Raw genomic sequence first — 20,674 nt, forward strand, 5'->3', positions numbered from 1 at the left:
TATCTGCACACATATCCCTCGGTGGGTATATATGGTGTGTGATAGGCTATCTGCACACATATCCCTCGGTAGGTATATAAGGTGTGATAGGCTGTCTGCACACATATCCCTCGGTAGGTATATAAGGTGTGATAGGCTGTCTGCACACATATCCCTCGGTGGGTATATAAGGTGTGATAGGCTGTCTGCACACATATCCCTCGGTGGGTATATAAGGTGTGTGATAGGCTGTCTGCACACATATCCCTCGGTAGATATATAAGGTGTGATAGGCTGTCTGCACACATATCCCTCGGTAGGTATATAAGGTGTGATAGGCTGTCTGCACACATATCTCTCAGTGGGTATATAAGGTGTGATAGGCTGTCTGCACACATATCCCTCGGTAGGTATATAAGGGGTGATAGGCTGTCTGCATACATATCCCTCGGTGGGTATATAAGGTGTGATAGGCTGTCTGCACACATATCCCTCGTGGGTATATAAGGTGTGATAGGCTGTCTGCATACATATCCCTCGGTGGGTATATAAGGTGTGATAGGCTGTCTGCACACATATCCCTCGTGGGTATATAAGGTGTGATAGGCTGTCTGCATACATATCCCTCGGTGGGTATATAAGGTGTGATAGGCTGTCTGCACACATATCCCTCGTGGGTATATAAGGTGTGATAGGCTGTCTGCATACATATCCCTCGGTGGGTATATAAGGTGTGATAGGCTGTCTGCACACATATCCCTCGTGGGTATATAAGGTGTGTGATGGGCTGGAACCTTGAAATTGGACCTCCGCTGATTGGTAAAGGGTTATGGTTTCAACACAAGCTGTTGGAAAAACATTATGGCCTGGGGAAGGTTTTCATGGCTTTCTCTGGGCCTCTCATCCATGTGGAAGGCACTGTCAAATGATTTGGGTATGAATCCATCCTTGCAGATTAGTAACACTGTTACGCTGATTGTCTCCCCTGGGGCAGATGGGATATGCCAGCAAGATCATGCGACATGTCACACGGCTAAAAATGTCTGGCATTGGTTGGAAGATCATAGCCAAGACTTCTAAGTACTACCCTCCCCCCTGACTCTCCAGACTTTAATCCAGTTTAGCATCTGTGGGACCACCTCGATGATCGTGTTTGCTCTATGGATCTCCCCCCACGCCCACTCCAGCAGCTGTGGGATGCACTGCAGTTAGCATGTCTCCAGATACCTGTGGCAACCTACTAGGACCTTATTGAGTCCCCCCAGCCCGTCTAGCTGCTGTTTATGCTGGTCACGGCGGTTACTCTGGATATTAGCTGCTGCTCAGAATAATGGGACTCGACTCTGTATATTTGGGAGCTGGTCTGGTGCAGACTTTGTACCTTTGAGCTTGAGATCTTCGGTTTCTCCCAGACTGAAACATTCCCAAGTCGAATGGGGACCAGGAAGATGATGGAGAGTGGCAGCCGGCGCTGGCCCAGATTGTTGACCTGCAGGAGGGATCCTCCAGTTATTACCTAGAATCCCTTGTGATACTGACAATGCTACTGCCTGGGTCTCATGGTCGGTGACATCAACGCGCTAACATGTATGTGCTCACCCTGTACATGTGTCTGATGCTGTGGTCCCAGGAAGAAAAGTTCAGGTATTTGCTGCCTTCTTCCAATCTGAAACAAATTGAGAGAAGAAGTGTCAGCGCTCCATGCTGATCTGCCACGTGTGCCATCATCGTAGCCTGAGGACGCCATCATTCCAGGAACAGACAACTCGGGTTGCTCTACAGTCCCATTATGGCCACAATACCTGGACCTATATCAAATTAAGACCTAATGTTGTGGTCTATAGAACGGTCTAGGAAGTGCAGCTATAACGCTCCCGCACTGTGATGTGCAGTTGATAGGTCACATTTCTCATTTCCTCTGGCTGGTATAGCGCTGTACACAGATTGTTATCGCTCACCTCAGGCCTTCTCATCCCCATATCACACAAACCCAACACTATGGGACTGATGTGCTAGGAAACCCACAGGCAGGTGGGAAACCATACAGACCACCCCAACCTGAGGCCATGATGGAGCCATTGAGCCCCGGTGCTGGTGTGGATGACAACTTGTGAGAACATTCTCCCTTGTTCTACTTCCACTATTTCTCAGCATTCCTCTTACTTCGTGTTCACTGTGTTGCCCTCCAATAGTGCAGATTTTAGTCACGGCACTGTCCATCTGGTCACATGTTCTAATTGTTACTCTCATTGGGTGCATGACTGACATGTGACCATCTTTGCTCCACCCCCACCCAGGCCTCCATCATGTGCAGATCTGAGCTCACATGTGGGTATTTTGCCTTCTGACTGGCTCACCTGCTGAGGGTCACATAGACGGAGTAGAACACTCTAACACTAGAAGAAGATGTCATTAGCTGATTGGAGGGTCCTCCATTATCACTATGGAGAGAAAAGAAGAGTAACACCATCCAAGTACGATCTGACCTGTGGACACAGCGCCCCCGGGATACCGCACAAGAGGAAACATGTCTCCCTCGCCCTGTGGATCCCGTAGTATCAGCAGATGTGGGCCACAGAGAGCTTGAAGCATCAGATAGAGGTTCCTGAGACATCGCCAGTGGTGGAAGCCCTGCTCAGGTGTGGTCAGTTAGTTACCTGGTCACAGAGGCTGTCAGAGTCAATATATCCTCCAGCTCAGCCATTGGCGCTACATGGAAACTGACCAGGAAGATGGCCTGAAAAAGATGTAGAGCATCAGTGCGACACTGTGGGCCTGTATTACCTATAAGAGAACCACCAGACCTGGAATCACCTTGTAAAACAAATACCTGCCCAAGTCTAAGGTGCAGATTAGTCTGCAGTCATGGGAGTAGACACCAGACCACACAGATCTTGGATGTCTCTGGAGACATCTACTGTCTGTGGTGCTAGCAGTAGAAGATACATCCAGACTGTCTACATTATCCTAAGCTTTCTCTTACCGTAGTGTTGGGTCTCAGCAGCGGTCTGTTTACTCCACAGCTCACTACTCTCTGGTTTTTGATGGTTGAACATGTGATTGTAACTCGCTTGTTGCTCTATAAGATGAAAAATAAAGATTTAGATTCACTTAGGGCCAATGTGCAAGGCCTGGCCAAGAAGTGAGGACATACCTCAATAAAACCACCCTCCGATAAGACAGGCCAGAGGGGAAGGGAATAAGAACATGAGTGTTGTAGGAATCGTCGCCCAGGTTCTTCACCAAAACTGATACATTGACTTCAAGAGATAACCCAACCACCAGCTGTGTGAGACTGCCATGATATAACAGAGACTGTCAAGAGGGCAGCAGAACAGAGACTGCAACAGTTATCTACGAATACATCAGGTGTATGTGCAGATTGGAAACTACAGGGATCATAGATTCAGATATTAGAAATCCAAGCACTAGAGATATCTGGACTGGCCATGAGGGACCTGACGTGACTAGTACAAGCATGAGAAGATGCATCTGGTTCATCTCCCACATCACTATGAGATTGCTCAGCTTCTTCTATATTCTGTGGGATCACCCTGCAGATTGCCAGCATATGCTTGACCTCCCATTGTCTATTGCTTTTGTATAAACCCAGCATATGCCTGACTACTTCCTGTCAGATAAATGTCCTGTTTGCCTGTGAGGGTTTGGGCAACTGTGAATGCAAGCACTCAATACTGAATACAAGATGTTATTGGGGATCTACAAGATGAGGGTTCTGCCCCTTTGGAATTATTCGACTTTGCTTACAGTATCCCTATTTTTGAGTAAAGCCATTGCTTCTATTGATATTCACCGGAACCCAACCAGTAAGTTCTTATGACGTGTCTGTCAGAGAATGCCATTGGTTGAGATGTTTGGGGGTGCACCTACCCTATAACTTGCCAGCTGTGGCCATATACATACTGTTTAGAGATGTAAGATGTAAAGTATTCTGAAAACCATTCAGGGGATCTCTTCCTTACTTGCCGAATGTCAGATTCATCTGCAGATCATCTTGACATTCACCATCATGACCGCAGTTCTTCTCAAAAAAGATCTGCAAAGAGAAAGTATCAAGAATCATATGTCCTGGTTGCTGAGATGTGGTGATTGCTGGTTGGATAACGAGATCTTTAATGATAATCATATCCAACAAATGTCCAGGCAGACTCAAGGTCATGAATGAGCAGAGGAGGCTTCTAGTTAACCTGCGACCAACAGGTTGGGGCACCCTTTGGAGAGACATGATATTTAGGTTAATAGCTTCGGTGGTTTGTGGCCTCCATACCTCTCGTATCTGGCTGCTTTTTGAATCTGCACTCAGAAGGGCATTTCCAATCAAGGAATAATTAAGAGCAGCTCGGAGCGGAGTTAGAGAGTCCTCTACACACTCCTGAGAGAGAAGAAAACATGAGAAGTGAGGTTTGATAACGTGTAATGATTGAGGAGGGTCAGGAACAACTTACTGGTAGGTCAATTGAGTGATGCTGGCAATGATGCCCAACATGCAGCGTTACCGTCTTCTGGATGGATCGGCCAGCACTGGAGAAGAGGGCTCGTGTGTTAGTGCGTCCGGCATCCAGAACAACATTATATGTCAGCAGCCCCAAGTCCACACCTGCCACAGAGAAGATCCAGTCAGTGAGGAGCCATGAGCAGGGACCCCACAATGGTTAGTAACCCTAACCTCTAAATTCTCAGTCACAGTCACAATTCTTCAGTTCGGGGCCCCTTCATTGTGGGAACCACCCCACACTACCACAGTCAGAAGGGGAATCTTGACCGCAGTAGCAGAAGACTTTGGCTACAGTTTGCAGATCCCTTCATAGGATGATGCATAGCATCGAATGACCCTTAGTGTATTCATTACAAGGTCCAGGTTACTGGGTCCTCCATGTTTACTCACCAAGAACGCCTTTACTTCTTATGTGGATGGTAAAACACACAGTAATAGTGGTTGCTGGTCCTTGATTATGGTGCTCTGCACAATCATAGAGTGCATGGGAGATCTCACTAGGATCAAATGTCATGGAGACTGAGATAGCTAGGACAGGACGAGATCTGGAAGGAGATGTCACAATGACTGGTTAGATGCCACATATGATCCACAATGGATGGAACATCCAAAGGTAAAAGCATTCAATGGCTGATTGTCCACAACAAGATGGCCAACTGTGACCACACTTCACCATTACTTCCTTCAGAGGCGCAGACAGGGTTTTAGTGGACTTTGACTAATTTTTGAAGGTTTTAGCATTAAAGGATCAATAACAATGGGAAATTTATGTTGTCAAAAACTCATTAGGCCTATGGCCATTTTGTCTGCAGCGATAGAGGATATGCAGTGAGTTTCCCCTGCCGGGTCTGAAAATGGATGAGCAAAGAAGAACTGGAAAAGGTCACCCAGTACACCGAGCAATGTCTCCACTACCATCGCCTTACCTCAGGATGAGAACTTGGCCTTCACCCCCCACAACCAGGTCTGGGAGGTTGTCGCCTGTCATGTCTACATTTCCAGTCACAGATCTTCCAAAGTACATCAACTTCCTACTGAGCTGCTGACCAGCGATACGCTGAGGAGAAAGGAGTACGAATGGCAGTCAATCATTGACAGGGGAAGGTTTGCTTACATAATGCACTCAGCTCAGCTACACACAAGTTGTGTTCATAAGCGGTGGACAGTTGTCAGGTCACACGGTTATATCTCCTCCATGTGTGATACGTGTTATCAGTGGTGTGGATGGAGAACCTGTGGACCTCTGCCGTCTCAGCCCGTCAGTCATCACTCACCTGTATATGGGAGGTTTTGAAGCCCCCATCCAGGCCAGGAAAAATGTATACTGCTCCTTGGCTGTTATCTTCACAGGGGGCACCCACAGCCAGGTCAGGAAACTCATCTCCAGTCAGGTCCGGAAGGATGGAGATAGCGGAACCAAAATGGCTGACAGCCTGGCTGCTGTCACCCTGAAGAGTCCGCGGACATGTGAAGGTGACGTTTGTGTAACTCACAAGATGAGAATCCATCACCTAGGACCAAATACTCAATAACTCACACAGGAAAGAGTATGGCACGCAACGTGAATGATTACAGACACCAACGGTACCGCTCAGCCTGAAGGTGGATGATTGTGTCGGGTTAGGGTTCCCCTACCCGGCATTCTTGGTCCTATGACAGCTGTTGTGCCATGATGGGGTCACAGTGTAGCCGTGCTAGCATAGAAATGAATGTGGTCGCAGTGTGGCTCACATGTGTGCTTGTGATTCAACCCCAAATTATTTCTATGCTACACTGTGACCCGACTGCAATCCTCAGGCCGCGAAGCCGAAACCTTAGTGATATGTCTTCTTCTCCTACAAGGTCTACATCTGAGCCTTGACTCCATTGCTGGCATTCAAAGCCATTGCTCCTAGACCTATGGAGTCAGGCGTGTTGGAGACCTGTCTTTGGACTGCGTCATCAGGACACACACCCTGCAACATTAACACCCAGCATTGGAGGGGTTAAAGGTTATTTAACATAATGCAACATGAAAAAGTAAAAGGGCAAGATTTATGAAGACCGGCGTGTGCTAATTTATGGCAAGGCGCAGTCCATGTGCCTGATCTACGGCAGCTCCGAAAAGCTGTAGGCTTCAGTCTTCATTTATGCCAGGAGAACGAAAATAGATGTGCCAGGCATGCTGGCCCTTTAACCCCCCCCCCCCCCCCCCACACCCCCTTTTCGGAAAGTGGCGAGGGCAGCGTACAAATGCAACTTGTGATAAAGTTTAATCACAGTGGTGTTTAAAAGTGTAAAACTTGGGTTTTGCTTGACTTTCATCCAGTATGGTAAAGTGCACGACCTCTTACTGAACTGAATTAAGGTCCACTCCATCCTTCTCACCTAGATTTTCTTAGCGATATGCCCCCACTGTCTGAGATGGGAAAACCCCTTAAAGAAGCTGGGACAGTTACAGGGGAGACATGACACACCTCCTGAGAAAGGACATGCTCCATGAGACAATACATGCTTCCTGAGAAAGGACATGGTCCATGAGACAATACACGCTTCCTGAGAAAGGACATGGTCCATGAGACAATACACGCCTCCTGAGAAAGGACATGGTCCATGAGACAATACATGCTTCCTGAGAAAGGACATGGTCCATGAGACAATACATGCTTCCTGAGAAAGGACATGGTCCATGAGACAATACACGCCTCCTGAGAAAGGACATGGTCCATGAGACAATACATGCTTCCTGAGAAAGGACATGGTCCATGAGACAATACATGCTTCCTGAGAAAGGACATGGTCCATGAGACAATACACGCCTCCTGAGAAAGGACATGGTCCATGAGACAATACATGCTTCCTGAGAAAGGACATGGTCCATGAGACAATACATGCTTCCTGAGAAAGGACATGCTCCATGAGAAAGACGCTTCCTGAGATGCCAGCTTGAAGAAAATCTAGCAGAAGAATTGGAGCAATGAATGGGGAGATCTCTACATCAATGGAAGGCACAGGGCTGGTTCTAGCTTTGTTAGAGACTGTACTATATGATGTCTGATTCTCAATTTTTGCATTAATCATGGAATAACCCCTTTAAGACATGGAGATGCCACCTGCTCGAGGGCAGGCAATGAACGATAAATAGGCGTTCAACTAGGTCTGCGAGACTCCATAATGAAGGTAAAGGAGGGATAATAATGTCCTTTGTGTGGTAAACACCATGGGCGACCACTGCCCTGGACACATTCCTCCAATCTCTGCTTCTGTGTTTTCTTATTATAAAATGTAATTATGAAATCTGAAGGACTTACAGTTATGAAGGGGCACATGTACACACGACCACCCGAAGAGTCAGAAGAGAAATGTGTTGGAGCTCCGACCAGAAGGAGAGACCAAGAAGAATTCACATGGAGTGAACTTAGTACAGAACCGAAATATGACCCAATCTGAAAGGACAAAACCATGGAGGAACCTCTACAATGAGCTGAAGAGTCAGTCACCTGAGTCCTGTCCCCTCCGCCCCCTACACGTCCTGTCCCCTCTGCCCCTACACGTCCTGTCCCCTCCGCCCCCTACACGTCCTTTCCCCTCCGCCCACTACACGTCCTGTCCCCTCCGCCCCCTACACGTCCTGTCCCCTCTGCCCCCTACACGTCCTGTCTCCTCCGCCCCCTACACGTCCTGTCTCCTCCGCCCCCTACACGTCCTGTCCCCTCCGCCCCCTACACGTCCTGTCCCCTCCGCCCCCTACACGTCCTGTCCCCTCCGCCCCCTACACGTCCTGTCCCCTCCGCCCCCTACACGTCCTGTCCCCTCCGCCCCCTACACGTCCTGTCCCCTCCGCCCCCTACACGTCCTGTCCCCTCCGCCCCCTACACGTCCTGTCCCCTCCGCCCCCTACACGTCCTGTCCCCTCCGCCCCCTACACGTCCTGTCCCCTCCGCCCCCTACACGTCCTGTCCCCTCCGCCCCCTACACGTCCTGTCCCCTCCGCCCCCTACACGTCCTGTCCCCTCCGCCCCCTACACGTCCTGTCCCCTCCGCCCCCTACACGTCCTGTCCCCTCCGCCCCCTACACGTCCTGTCCCCTCCGCCCCCTACACGTCCTGTCCCCTCCGCCCCCTACACGTCCTGTCTCCTCCGCCCCCTACACGTCCTGTCCCCTCCGCCCCCTACATGTCCTGTCCCCTCCGCCCCCTACACGTGGTCAGCTTTATGGTACTTTTGACCCTCTCTCTGTGGTAGGACTACACTGGTGCATTTCCTCTGCAGTAACTGGCAATATATCAGCTCTTCAGCCATCATTACCTGCTTTCCTGTGACTGTGGCCACCTGACTCCAGACAGTGGTCTTTGGGTTTCTTCTATAGATGAGGACTCTTCCCAGATGCTGAAATCTGGGAGCCCCGATGGCAATCAAGTCCTGATTCATCTGCTGCATGGCATAACCTGGTAAAAAGAGAAAGAGTGAACACTGAGATATATCACACATGGTCTCTTGTATCACATATGGCATCTTGTATCACACTAAACATCTTGTATCACATGTGGCATCTTGTATGACACAGGGTATCTTGTATCACACAAGTCAACTTGTTTCGCATGTGGCCTCTTGTATCAAACGTAGCCTCTTGTATCACACGGAGCATCTTGTATCACATGGAGCCTTTTGTATCACACAGAGCTTATTGTATTACACGTGGCCTCTTGTATCACATGGAGCCTCTTGTATCACACGTGGCCTCTTGTATCACATGGAGCCTCTTGTATCACACGTGGCCTCTTGTATAACATGTGGCCTCTTGTATCACACGGAGTCTTTTGTATCACACGGAGTCTCTTGGATCACATGGAGCCTCTTGTATCAAACAGGGCCTATTGCATCACACGGAGCCTATTGTATCACACAGAGCCTATTATATCACACGTGGCCTCTTGTATCACATGGAGCCTCTTGTACCACATGGAGCCTCTTGTATCACACGGAGCCTATTATATCACACGTGGCCTCTTGTATCACATGGAGCCTCTTGTACCACATGGAGCCTCTTGTATCACATGGAGCCTCTTGTATCACACGGAGCATCTTGTATCACATGTGGCCACTTGTATCACACGGAGCATCTTGTACCACATGTGGCATCTTATATCACATGTGGCCTCTTGTATCACATGGAGCCTCTTGTATCACACGTGGCCTCTTGTAACACATGGAGTCTTTTGTATCACATGGAGCCTATTGTATCACATGTGGCCTCTTGTATCACACGGAGCCTATTGTATCACATGGAGTCTTTTGTATCACACGTGGCCTCTTGTATCAGATGGAGCCTCTTGTATCACATGTGGCCTCTTGTATCACATGGAGCCTCTTGTATCACACGTGGCCTCTTGTATCAGACGGAGCCTCTTGTATCACACGTGGCCTCTTGTATCACATGGAGCCTCTTGTATCACACGTGGGCTCTTGTATCACACGGAGCATCTTAAATCACACGGAGCATTTTATATTACACAGAGCATCTGACATTTTTTATGAAGTGGCACGTTGTCTCTCTCTATACATATATCCCCTCCCAATGTGGCCTTACCCATATATGAGTCCTTCATGTTAGTCCCATCCTCAGTGGCATTTATCCAGGTACCCTTCTCCTGCCCAGTCCTGTAACTATATGCCCCTCCTGCCCAGTTGTTAGCACCAACCGCTCCTAGGATTACTTCATCCTGAGAAATAGAGATCACAGCATCTGGTCCATCATGATAGTCTATGAACACGTTGGCTTTCACATCAGGAGTTTCATCCAGATGCAAGCTGGCCACACAGCTGCAATGTGCAGTGAACGGAACCTTACCGGGGTTAAAAGAGCACTGAAGCCTTCCTGAGACACCTCCATCTGAAACTTATCTCCACTTAGAGTCTGCATACCTGGTAATAAGAAAGGAAAGATAATGGAAGAATGTGAAGAAATTAAAATATGGAGGGATGAAGGCAAATGAGGAGAAGGTGGAGGACAATAGACTGAGGATTGAGGGTGAAACAAATGAGGAGAAGGTGGAGGACAATAGACTGAGGATTGAGGGTGAAACAAATGAGGAGAAGGTAGAGGACAATAGACTGAGGATTAAGGGGGAAACAAATGAGGAGAAGGTAGAGGAGGACAATAGACTGAGGATTAAGGGGGAAACAAATGAGGAGAAGGTAGAGGAGGACAATAGACTGAGGATTGAGGGTGAAACAAATGAGGAGAAGGTAGAGGAGGACAATAGACTGAGGATTGAGGGGGAAACAAATGAGGAGAAGGTAGAGGAGGACAATAGACTGAGGATTAAGGGGGAAACAAATGAGGAGAAGGTGGAGGACAATAGACTGAGGATTGAGGGTGAAACAAATGAGGAGAAGGTAGAGGACAATAGACTGAGGATTAAGGGGGAAACAAATGAGGAGAAGGTAGAGGAGGACAATAGACTGAGGATTAAGGGGGAAACAAATGAGGAGAAGGTAGAGGAGGACAATAGACTGAGGATTGAGGGTGAAACAAATGAGGAGAAGGTAGAGGAGGACAATAGACTGAGGATTGAGGGGGAAACAAATGAGGAGAAGGTAGAGGAGGACAATACACTGAGGATTAAGGGGGAAACAAATGAGGAGAAGGTAGAGGAGGACAATAGACTGAGGATTGAGGGTGAAACAAATGAGGAGAAGGTAGAGGAGGACAATAGACTGAGGATTGAGGGTGAAACAAATGAGGAGAAGGTAGAGGACAATAGACTGAGGATTGAGGGTGAAACAAATGAGGAGAAGGTAGAGGAGGACAATAGACTGAGGATTGAGGGTGAAACAAATGAGGAGAAGGTGGAGGACAATAGACTGAGGATTAAGGGGGAAACAAATGAGGAGAAGGTAGAGGAGGACAATAGACTGAGGATTGAGGGTGAAACAAATGAGGAGAAGGTGGAGGACAATAGACTGAGGATTAAGGGGGAAACAAATGAGGAGAAGGTAGAGGAGGACAATAGACTGAGGATTAAGGGGGAAACAAATGAGGAGAAGGTAGAGGAGGACAATAGACTGAGGATTGAGGGTGAAACAAATGAGGAGAAGGTGGAGGACAATAGACTGAGGATTAAGGGGGAAACAAATGAGGAGAAGGTAGAGGAGGACAATAGACTGAGGATTAAGGGGGAAACATGAGGAGAAGGTAGAGGAGGACAATAGACTGAGGATTGAGGGTGAAACAAATGAGGAGAAGGTAGAGGAGGACAATAGACTGAGGATTAAGGGGGAAACAAATGAGGAGAAGGTAGAGGAGGACAATAGACTGAGGATTAAGGGGGAAACATGAGGAGAAGGTAGAGGAGGACAATAGACTGAGGATTGAGGGTGAAACAAATGAGGAGAAGGTAGAGGAGGACAATAGACTGAGGATTGAGGGTGAAACAAATGAGGAGAAGGTAGAGGAGGACAATAGACTGAGGATTAAGGGGGAAACAAATGAGGAGAAGGTAGAGGAGGAACACCCAGAACTGAAAAAGAGATCCTGTATTTTGTCTACCAATAACATCACCTTCAGTTCTGGAAGGAAACATCCCTAATTCCGAGAATCTATCCCCAAAAACACACATCTCTGAGAAGGAAGTAACTTGGATTTATTCCAATTTATGTAAAAAAGATGGATTGGTCACTCTTATATGGAAGTATAGGATGTTTTATTCAATAAACATGTTAAAATAGATAAAGGGATATTAAAAATACACATAAAAAATGCACATAAAACAAATGTTCTATATATCTGATTCTCTATTCTACTATCATATATAGATTTGTTGGAAAAAACTGCAGTTTTTGAAATAAAATGGTTTGGTAGAAAAGTACTGCAGCTTTAAGAAGGGTGTTATTGGTGTCAAATGTCTCCAACTGTGTCTGCCCAGACTGGTGCAGTCTTGGATGTGAAGGGTAGGTTGGTTAACAGGCACCAGCAACATCCATCTGAATCTCAAATTAAAAATGATAATATAACATCCAATATGGTGTAAAAGTGTAATTCAACCGTCTCAAAATCAATATCATATAATAAATCAGTCTCTGGATGATAAGTCTTTTTTCATATTTGATATAAATATATCCGAGATCTGTATTTAAGAAGAATTCCAACTTATTTTATTTAGATGGTAGATTGAGTCGGCTTTCTTCCACTGTGCCTCCCAATGGTTCGGTATATGGCCAGTACAGTTCGTCTCTATCAGGACAGAAGCACTTCCACTGCACCATCCGACTCCCGTGGTATGGTGCTATATGGCCGTGATGCAGGGTAATGCTTTAGAGCTCAGCAATAGTCCATTCAATAGGTATTTAAGAATTTCTTTCTGATCGTTGAACCCACTGTGTGGGCTTACCTTTATTTGTGCCGTCGAGTGAATCAGGACTTGGTTTCGAGCCCTTTGCTCCGTTGAATCAGCCGGCATCCCGGCTATGGAGCCGCTCGCGTCCCACGTGTCTCCCGCAGATGGTTTGAATCCAATATGAGGATCGCGGACCTCTCTCTGTCAGCGCAGGTAGATGACGTATTGTGGCGCTTTCAATGCTAAGTTCCAAAGGTTCCTTTTTCTTGTAGTGCACTTGGTAAAAGAAGTGGGGTATTCGTCCAAGGGTATGACGCCAGACGCGTTTCGGGGAAAACACTTCCCCTTCCTCAGTGGCATACCCCCATTTTGTGAATCGATAAAATTTATACTGGTACTGGTCATTGTCAAAATCTGGACTGGATCCTGAGTTTATCTCTTTCTAGATCAATATAGCATTTTTTAATTTAATTTGCGCCCCTGATTTTGATGCATTATCACTCAAGATACGATTTCTTTCAGTTTATCATTTTCAATTCAATTGGATGCCACATTTACTATCCTCATTTCTTCATATACTTAAAATATACACTTTAAAATCATAAATAAATATTCTGATAGGTACTCAAGGCTGTTTTCCCAGGCTTTTTATTGAAGGATTATTTGCCCTTTATTTAGGCTTTTATTGCATACTCCTTTTACTTAAAAACGCACTTTACCAAAAAACCGCATATGCGGTTTTGGTGCGTTTTTTCAAATTTGATGCGTTTTTTCTCCCATTTTCTATATATTAGGAATGAGATTAATCAGGGGTCTTATATATGTGGAATCTTCTTTTATGCGGTATATATTTCTTGGTGTTTTGGGTATCTGTTTAAGATGGAAAAGGGGCGGCACATGTGGGGTAGAGGGAGAGTTGCGGTGCTGGAAAGAACAGCCTGACGGCAACTCTACATCGACACCCACACGGACCACCCAAATCTAGATAAACCCAAAAATTTCTAACTCCGCATTTAGGCCTTTAGGTAAAAGGCTACCAAATTCGTACATTTTTCTAGATTCCGCCCTTGATAACCTCTCAATCTGGTTGCCTCCCCGCCAATGCTTCTCCGCCTTTTCCAGCGCCATGAAAGAGAGGCCTCTGGGATCTTGTTGATGTGCGTCCTTGAAATGCTTGGATAGCGAATGTTTTTCATAACCTTTAGTAATGTTATTAAGGTGTTCTGCTATCCTAACCTTCAAGGTACGCTTAGTCCGGCCAATGTATTGTCTCTGACATGGACATTGGATTAGGTAGATAACATCGGCGGAGTTGCATGTAAGAAAATGCTTGATAGTCATAGTATGTGAGTTTTGTGTGGAGGTGACTATGGTTGTTTTTCTTGGGAATTTAGTCTTCCTACAACCTAGACAGCTCCCGCATCTAAAAAAACCTTTTAATTGAAGCCAATTTGTTATTCGGCCTTTTTTATTTTTTTATTTTATTGAAGGGGCTATTTGGATTCCCAAATTGGGGGCCTTTGAATATGTGATTTTACCCTGGTCATGGTCGATGATAGTATAGAGGGACTGGACGTCCAGGGTACCCATTATCCAATGGTCCTGGGCGTCCAGGCCCTCCAATGTGCCCACGATCTCAGTTGTGTCACGTATATAGGATTTTGTTTTCCTCACCTCAGGCTGGAGTAGAGTATCTATATACTGTGACAAATTCGCTGTGAGGGATCCAATACCTGAAATAATGGGACGGCCCGGTGGGTCCACAATACTCTTGTGGACCTTTGGTAGGCAGTAGAAATTTGGTAATCTACCTGGTGTGTTCAAGATAAAGTTATATTCTGATTGTGTTAAGATCTTCTGTTGTAGTCCTTTTTTACAATGTTCTAGAAGGACTCGTCTGAATCCATCCATCGGATCTTTTTTTAAAGGGATATAGGTAGTTGGATCTGCCAACTGTCTAAGGCATTCTTTATTATATTGATCCAATTTATCTTCCATCTTAAAGATTCCAGAATTACACACAACTGATCTTCAAAGATGATTCTGTCTGGGAAAGTATTAAAAAGTCGTCTAAATAAGGGACAAGAGTGATTCCTTACACAGGCTGCTACTTCCGCTGTAATCTTGGTGAACACCCGGGGGGCCTGTGAGATTCCAAGGGGAGGGCTTTGTATTGCAGATGAAGAAGAGAGCCCTGAACCCAAACTGCCGAGCAGACACTGATGGGGACATGATAGCATGCCTCTTCTAGGTCTATACATCCAAGAGTTCTGGGAGAGGAGATTTATGTTAAAGTCTCCATACAAAAATTTTGGTATCTCAGATTCTTGTTTAATCTCCTTAAATTCAAGATTACTCTGAAGGAACTGTCTGGTTTTAAAAAAAAAAGCAGAGAATAGAACCCGATTCCTCTTTCCACCTCAGGAACTAAACTTACCACCCCTTTCTGAAGTAAAGAAAAAACCTCCCTTTGCAAAATTTTAGATTTTTCTGCTTCTTTTGGATTCTTGGTTATTATAAAAAATCTTCCTGTGGTGTGAGGAATTCTATTTGAAACTTAAGATGATAACACACATAGGTATGGGTCCACGCTAATTGTTTTCCCCTAGAGGAAAGTTCCCAAGCAGTCAGTCTCCTGGAGCCGTCTCTCCTTACTCCTGGCTTGCGGCTTCCTCGATCCCTGAACCGACCGGCAACAGAAACCTTTTCTTCCTTCAAAAGGACATAACTACAGTACAGACCGGCCAACAGACAGAGTCTTCCCCCCACCTGGCGTCAACCTTACTTATTGTAACGGGGCGCTAAAGGCGCACTCGGTCTCCCATCAGCCGCAGACCTGCTGCTTAGATTCAGGATCGAGGATCTGTGCTTGCCTCGTTCCCAGGGCGGCTTTGCTAGCTGGGAGACCTTGAGCGCCGACTGGGTTTAACTTTTCAGGTTTGACTGAAAAGTTAAAGGATATGTTGGTTTGTAATCCCTGTCCTGACTCTTTAGAGGAGACAATGACACTAGCCATCAGACTAGATAGACGGATCAGAGAGAGACAGCGGGAGCATTTGTTTTCTTCTCATACCCTTCTTCAACCTGAGACTCCCCCCCTTGAACCCAGGAGGGAAGCCCACTCAGACGAGCCCATGCAACTCGGGATGACGCGAAGAGAGCTACGCCGTCGTCGGGGCTCTTGTTTTTATTGTGGGGATCCCGAACACTGGATCCGTCAGTATCCTAAAGCTCCACCTTCTGGAAAGTCATCCAAGTCTGAGGTATCCAAGGACAAGGTACTCCCGGAGGTGGTAAGAAGTAAACTATTGCTGCCAGTTTCTATTGTCTTTGGAGTCTTAAAGGGGTCAGTAAATGCCTTTGTGGATTCAGGGTCAGCTTTTAGTTTTATTGATTACAAATTCGTTGAACAGATAGGAATTCCTATACTAGAATTGTCCACCCCGATCCAGGTTGTCGCCATCGATTCTATCCCCCTGCTAGGGGGCACGGTAAAACTCCGTACTCCGGAGGTTACACTATCTGTAGGGATCTGCCACTCTGTGAAATGTTCCTTCTTTGTTTTAGAGAATCTTCCTGTTCAGGTAGTCCTTGGTATGCCCTGGCTTCAGCAACACAATCTGGTCTTTAACTGGAGTTCGGGCGAGTTAGAGAGATGGGGCCTAACTGTAGTTCTTGCTTAACCGTAGTTCAAGCTGGGGTTTCATCAGATATTATTCCTTATTTTATTTCTGATTATTCAGATGTTTTTTCCACCTCTGAGACAGATACTCTCCCTCCCCATAGGTCTCATGACTGTGTTATCGACTTGGTACCCGAGTCCAAATTTCCTAAAGGACGGATTTATAATCTTTCTGGTCCTGAGCGCAGGGCCATGAAAGACTACATCCAGGAGAGTCTCAAGAAGGGACATATTAGGCCCTCCACCTCTCCCCCTTTCGTTAAAAAGAAAGACGGTGGTCTCAGGCCCTGCATTGACTATAGAAATGTGAATAAAATCACTATTAGGAATCAGTATTCCATCCCGTTGATTCCTGATTTGTTTAACCAGATTTTGGGTGCTTCTTGGTTTTCTAAATTTGATTTGAGAGGAGCGTATAACCTAGTTCGTATTAAGGAGGGAGATGAGGGGAAAACTGCTTTTAATACTCCAGAGGGACACTGTGAGTATCTGGTTATGCCATTCGGTCTTTGCAATGCCCCAGCTGTGTTTCAAAATTTCATGAACAACATTTTTAGAGAACTTATCGGCAAAGTTATGATTGTTTATCTCGATGATATTCTTGTCTTTTCACCTGACTGGGATTTTCATGTGTCTCCCATCAGATTGGTTCTTAAAATCCTCAGGGAGAAAGAATCATCTGTCCTTTAAATTAGGGAAATGTTTGTTTGGAGTTCAAGAGATTCTTTATCTCGGCTATATTCTAACTCCTCATTCATTTAAAAAGGATCCCAGTAAGGTTCAGGCTATCCAAGACTAGGTAAGACCATCCTCCTTAAAGGCACTCCAAAGTTTTTTAGGATTTGCCAATTTTTACCGTAAGATCATAAATAATTTTTCTGTTATTGCCAAACCCCTCACGGATTTAACTAAAAAAGGTTCTGAAATGGTTAACTGGTTGTTTGAGGCCTGTCGAGCCTTTGATACCCTAAAAAATTGTTTCCAAATGGCTCCAGTCTTGGTTCAGCCCGATACCGAGGAACCTTTTTGTGGTGGAGGTTGATGCCTCAGAGGATGGTGTGGGGGCCGTCCTTTCACATGGGTCCTCTAACCTCACTAATTTAAGGCCAGAGAAATTACGATATTTGAAACCGCGAGTTACTGGCCATTAAATGGGCATTTGAGGAGTGGAGGCATTTTTTTAGAAGGGGCTAGACACCGCATTACTGTCCTCACCGATCATAAGAACTTGAGTGTTTCTTGAGGCGGCCAAACGCCTTAATCCTAGACAAGTCAGATGGGCCCTGTTTTTTACTCGTTTTAATTTTTCTGTTACTTTCAGACCAGGTAGTAAAAATGTTAAGGCAAATGCCTTATCCCGGATTTTTAATGCCGTCCAACCTCCTGACACCCCCCCTGGAACCCATCTTGCAGGCAAATATCTTTGTGGCAGCAGTTTCTGCAGATCTTTCCTCTGAGATTCAACGGGCCCAGCAACTTGCTCCTCCACAAACACCGGCAGATAAGTTGTTTGTTCCTGAGTGCTTTCGTTTTTAATTATTGAGTAAATGTAATGACTCCATGCTCTGTGGTCATCCAGGTATTGCTGCCACTAAGGAATTGCTGCTGAGGTCTTTCTGGTGGCCCACTTTGTCTAAAGATGTACGGTCTTGTGTTTTGGCTTGCGATGTTTGTGCCAGGTCTAAGACCCCAAGAACACTTCCCGCTGAAGACCTACAACCACTACCCATTCCCTGTAAGCCATGGTCTCACATCTCCATGGATTTTATTTCTGATCTGCCCCTCTCTGAGGGGCAGTCAGTGGTGTGGGTAGTGGTTGACCGTTTTAGCAAGATGGTGCATTTTGTTCCTTTTAAGTAAGCTCCCTGATGCAAAGACCTTAGCATCCTTGTTCATTGAACATGTGGTACGTCTGCATGGTGTCCCTGAGAATATCGTCTCTGATAGAGGCGTTCAGTTTGTTTCTGGTTTCTGGAGGGCTTTTTGTAGAAGATGCGATATCTCTTTGTCCTTTTCGTCTGCTTTCCATCCACGGATCAATGGGGAGACGGAACGGTTAAATCAGGCAGTGGAGCTTTTTCTAAGGTGCTATGTATCACATAATCATCTCTTATGGGTGAGATACCTTCCGTTGGCAGAATTCGCCATCAACAATTGGGTTAATTGTTCCACGGGGGTGTCTCCTTTTTTTTGTAACAGTGGTTTGCATCCTCGCTTTAGTTCTAATCCCTCTGTATCCTCACTCAACCCGCAGGCAGATTCTTTTACCTCTAGCCTGTGCACAGTCTGGGCACAGGTTCAATCGAACCTGGAAAAGGCCCAGGAAACCCAGTGTAAACACGCCAATAAGAGACGTTCCAAGGGGGTAAATTTTGTACTCGGCGATAAGGTGTGGTTGTCGACTAAAAATCTTGCTTTGAAACAATGTTCTAAGAAATTCTCGACGCGTTTCATTGGACCATACAATATTATTGAGCTTATTAACCCAGTATCTTTTAGACTTAAGCTACCCAACTCCCTCCGTATACATGATGTGTTCCATAAGTCGTTACTTAAGAAATATGTGTCACCAGTGGTTCCGGTTAAAAAAACCTTCTCCACCTGTGGAGGTTGAGGGTCAGGAGGAATTCATTATTTCTAAAATAATAGATGTCAGAAAGATTAGAAATTCCTTTCAATACCTGGTCCACTGGAAAGGTTTTGGACCTGAGGAGAGGTCCTGGATACCTATGTCTAGGATGCATGCTTCCAGGTTAATTACTACATTTCACCGGGAACACCCTGAGAAACCTTGTCCATAATGCTTGGGTCCGGTGGCCCCTCATAAAAAGGGGGGGGGGGGGTACTGTAACGGGGCACTAAAGGCGCTCTCGGTCTCCCATCAGCCACAGACCTGCTGCTTAGCTTCAGGAGCGAGGATGTGTTCAGCCTCGTTCCCAGGGCGGCTTCGCTAGCTGGAAGGCTCCCTCACTCGGTGCTCGACTTGTCTGTCTGTTGGTCATGTGACACTAGCCACGTCACATGACCCTCACTCCCCACTATAAATACAGGCGGTCTGCTGGCTACGGGTTGCCTGTGATTTTTGTCCTATAGGCTGTCTCTTTTTCGTACATTTTATTATCGGTTTACCTTCGATAGTGAAGATTTTTTCTTCTAGGATCTTATTTAAGCTTTTCAGTGCAGAGAAATTTGTAACCTTGAAGATATGATCTTCAGGTACTGGGGAGGCGATTGACTTCAGTTCATTTAGAGCCTCAGGCCGTGAGAAGACATCGCCCACCTGTAGTGAAATGAGAGGACAAGTCTGGAGATAACGCAAACCAAAAAAAACACGTAGTCTACGAGTTCACAGCTTATAAGTACCCCAATAGCAAAGCGCCGCACCCCGATCCTGTTGGCCTCCTGGGTGGAAACTGCAGATGGGGTGTTATCCATGCGAGACTCGCCATCCGTTATGACAACCAGAAGCTTCTCCACATTGTCACGAGCGCCGCTTCTTGGATCAAAGAGTTCTTTACTGTCAATAGTCAGGTGTTCAGTATGTTATATTCAGTTCTGCTCACTGGACAGTATCACAGGATAGGATTAGATTCACAACTTAGCAGGCAGTATCACACAATAGGATTAGGTATGTCAGCTACATGTGGCATGGTGTCTCTGTCTTGGGATTGCAGCATCTGGTTCCCATTTGATCGGACTGGATATTAGATCGTCATCTACTATCACCAGATTATTGGACGGGACCCAGTTCACATCAGTTGTGGTTAGTCCTGGAGTCCTAGAAGAGTCCTAACTGCACAGAAACATTAGAAGACTAGCTGAAGAACTTACATGGCCTTCAGGATGGCTGTGCAGGTCCTGGTCGATGTTCCTTGCTGTTGGGTTATCCTCCTTGTGAGTATTTTGGGGTCTCTTATCATTGAGAAGTTCAGAAAATTAAAATGTGTTTTATATACATCAGAATATTGCATTAGAGCAAACTGGGGAGACAAAAGGGGAAAGAGGGGTCACCACCAGCTGGGCATAAAGGGTCAGAAGCAGAGACAGATGGGTGGGACACAGGGAGTGAACCTCACAGACCACTGGTAGATGATGATGATGTCATCACTTCCTCCGTGTATATATACACAATGGGGGTAATTTATTAGGACCGGTCTTAATAAGCCCCTGCACTGGCGG

At 46.1% G+C, this 20,674-nt stretch overlaps 1 protein-coding gene across 1 annotated transcript in view; it reads right to left on the reverse strand.

Annotated features, from left to right (window-relative positions):
- LOC122922822 (integrin alpha-M-like) overlaps positions 1 to 20,674 on the reverse strand; it is a gene marked incomplete at its 3' end in the record, with an annotated part of 59,366 nt that overhangs the window by 14,047 nt on the left and 24,645 nt on the right. The window contains exons 7-25 of the mRNA XM_044273572.1: positions 20,327 to 20,475; positions 19,859 to 20,012; positions 19,625 to 19,775; positions 10,326 to 10,399; positions 10,065 to 10,197; positions 8,783 to 8,922; positions 7,786 to 7,920; positions 5,770 to 6,006; positions 5,422 to 5,552; positions 4,886 to 5,040; positions 4,446 to 4,597; positions 4,268 to 4,372; positions 3,963 to 4,036; positions 3,130 to 3,274; positions 2,963 to 3,058; positions 2,637 to 2,716; positions 2,337 to 2,420; positions 1,579 to 1,645; positions 1,361 to 1,468 (exon numbers count right to left, since the gene is read on the reverse strand). Coding sequence (XP_044129507.1) covers positions 1,361 to 1,468; positions 1,579 to 1,645; positions 2,337 to 2,420; positions 2,637 to 2,716; positions 2,963 to 3,058; positions 3,130 to 3,274; positions 3,963 to 4,036; positions 4,268 to 4,372; positions 4,446 to 4,597; positions 4,886 to 5,040; positions 5,422 to 5,552; positions 5,770 to 6,006; positions 7,786 to 7,920; positions 8,783 to 8,922; positions 10,065 to 10,197; positions 10,326 to 10,399; positions 19,625 to 19,775; positions 19,859 to 20,012; positions 20,327 to 20,475 — 2,370 coding nt within the window. The remainder of the gene's footprint in view (positions 1 to 1,360; positions 1,469 to 1,578; positions 1,646 to 2,336; positions 2,421 to 2,636; positions 2,717 to 2,962; positions 3,059 to 3,129; positions 3,275 to 3,962; positions 4,037 to 4,267; positions 4,373 to 4,445; positions 4,598 to 4,885; positions 5,041 to 5,421; positions 5,553 to 5,769; positions 6,007 to 7,785; positions 7,921 to 8,782; positions 8,923 to 10,064; positions 10,198 to 10,325; positions 10,400 to 19,624; positions 19,776 to 19,858; positions 20,013 to 20,326; positions 20,476 to 20,674) is intronic.

This window comes from Bufo gargarizans, unplaced genomic scaffold (assembly GCF_014858855.1).
Source record: "Bufo gargarizans isolate SCDJY-AF-19 unplaced genomic scaffold, ASM1485885v1 fragScaff_scaffold_767_pilon, whole genome shotgun sequence".
In the NCBI taxonomy this organism is placed as follows: domain Eukaryota; kingdom Metazoa; phylum Chordata; class Amphibia; order Anura; family Bufonidae; genus Bufo; species Bufo gargarizans.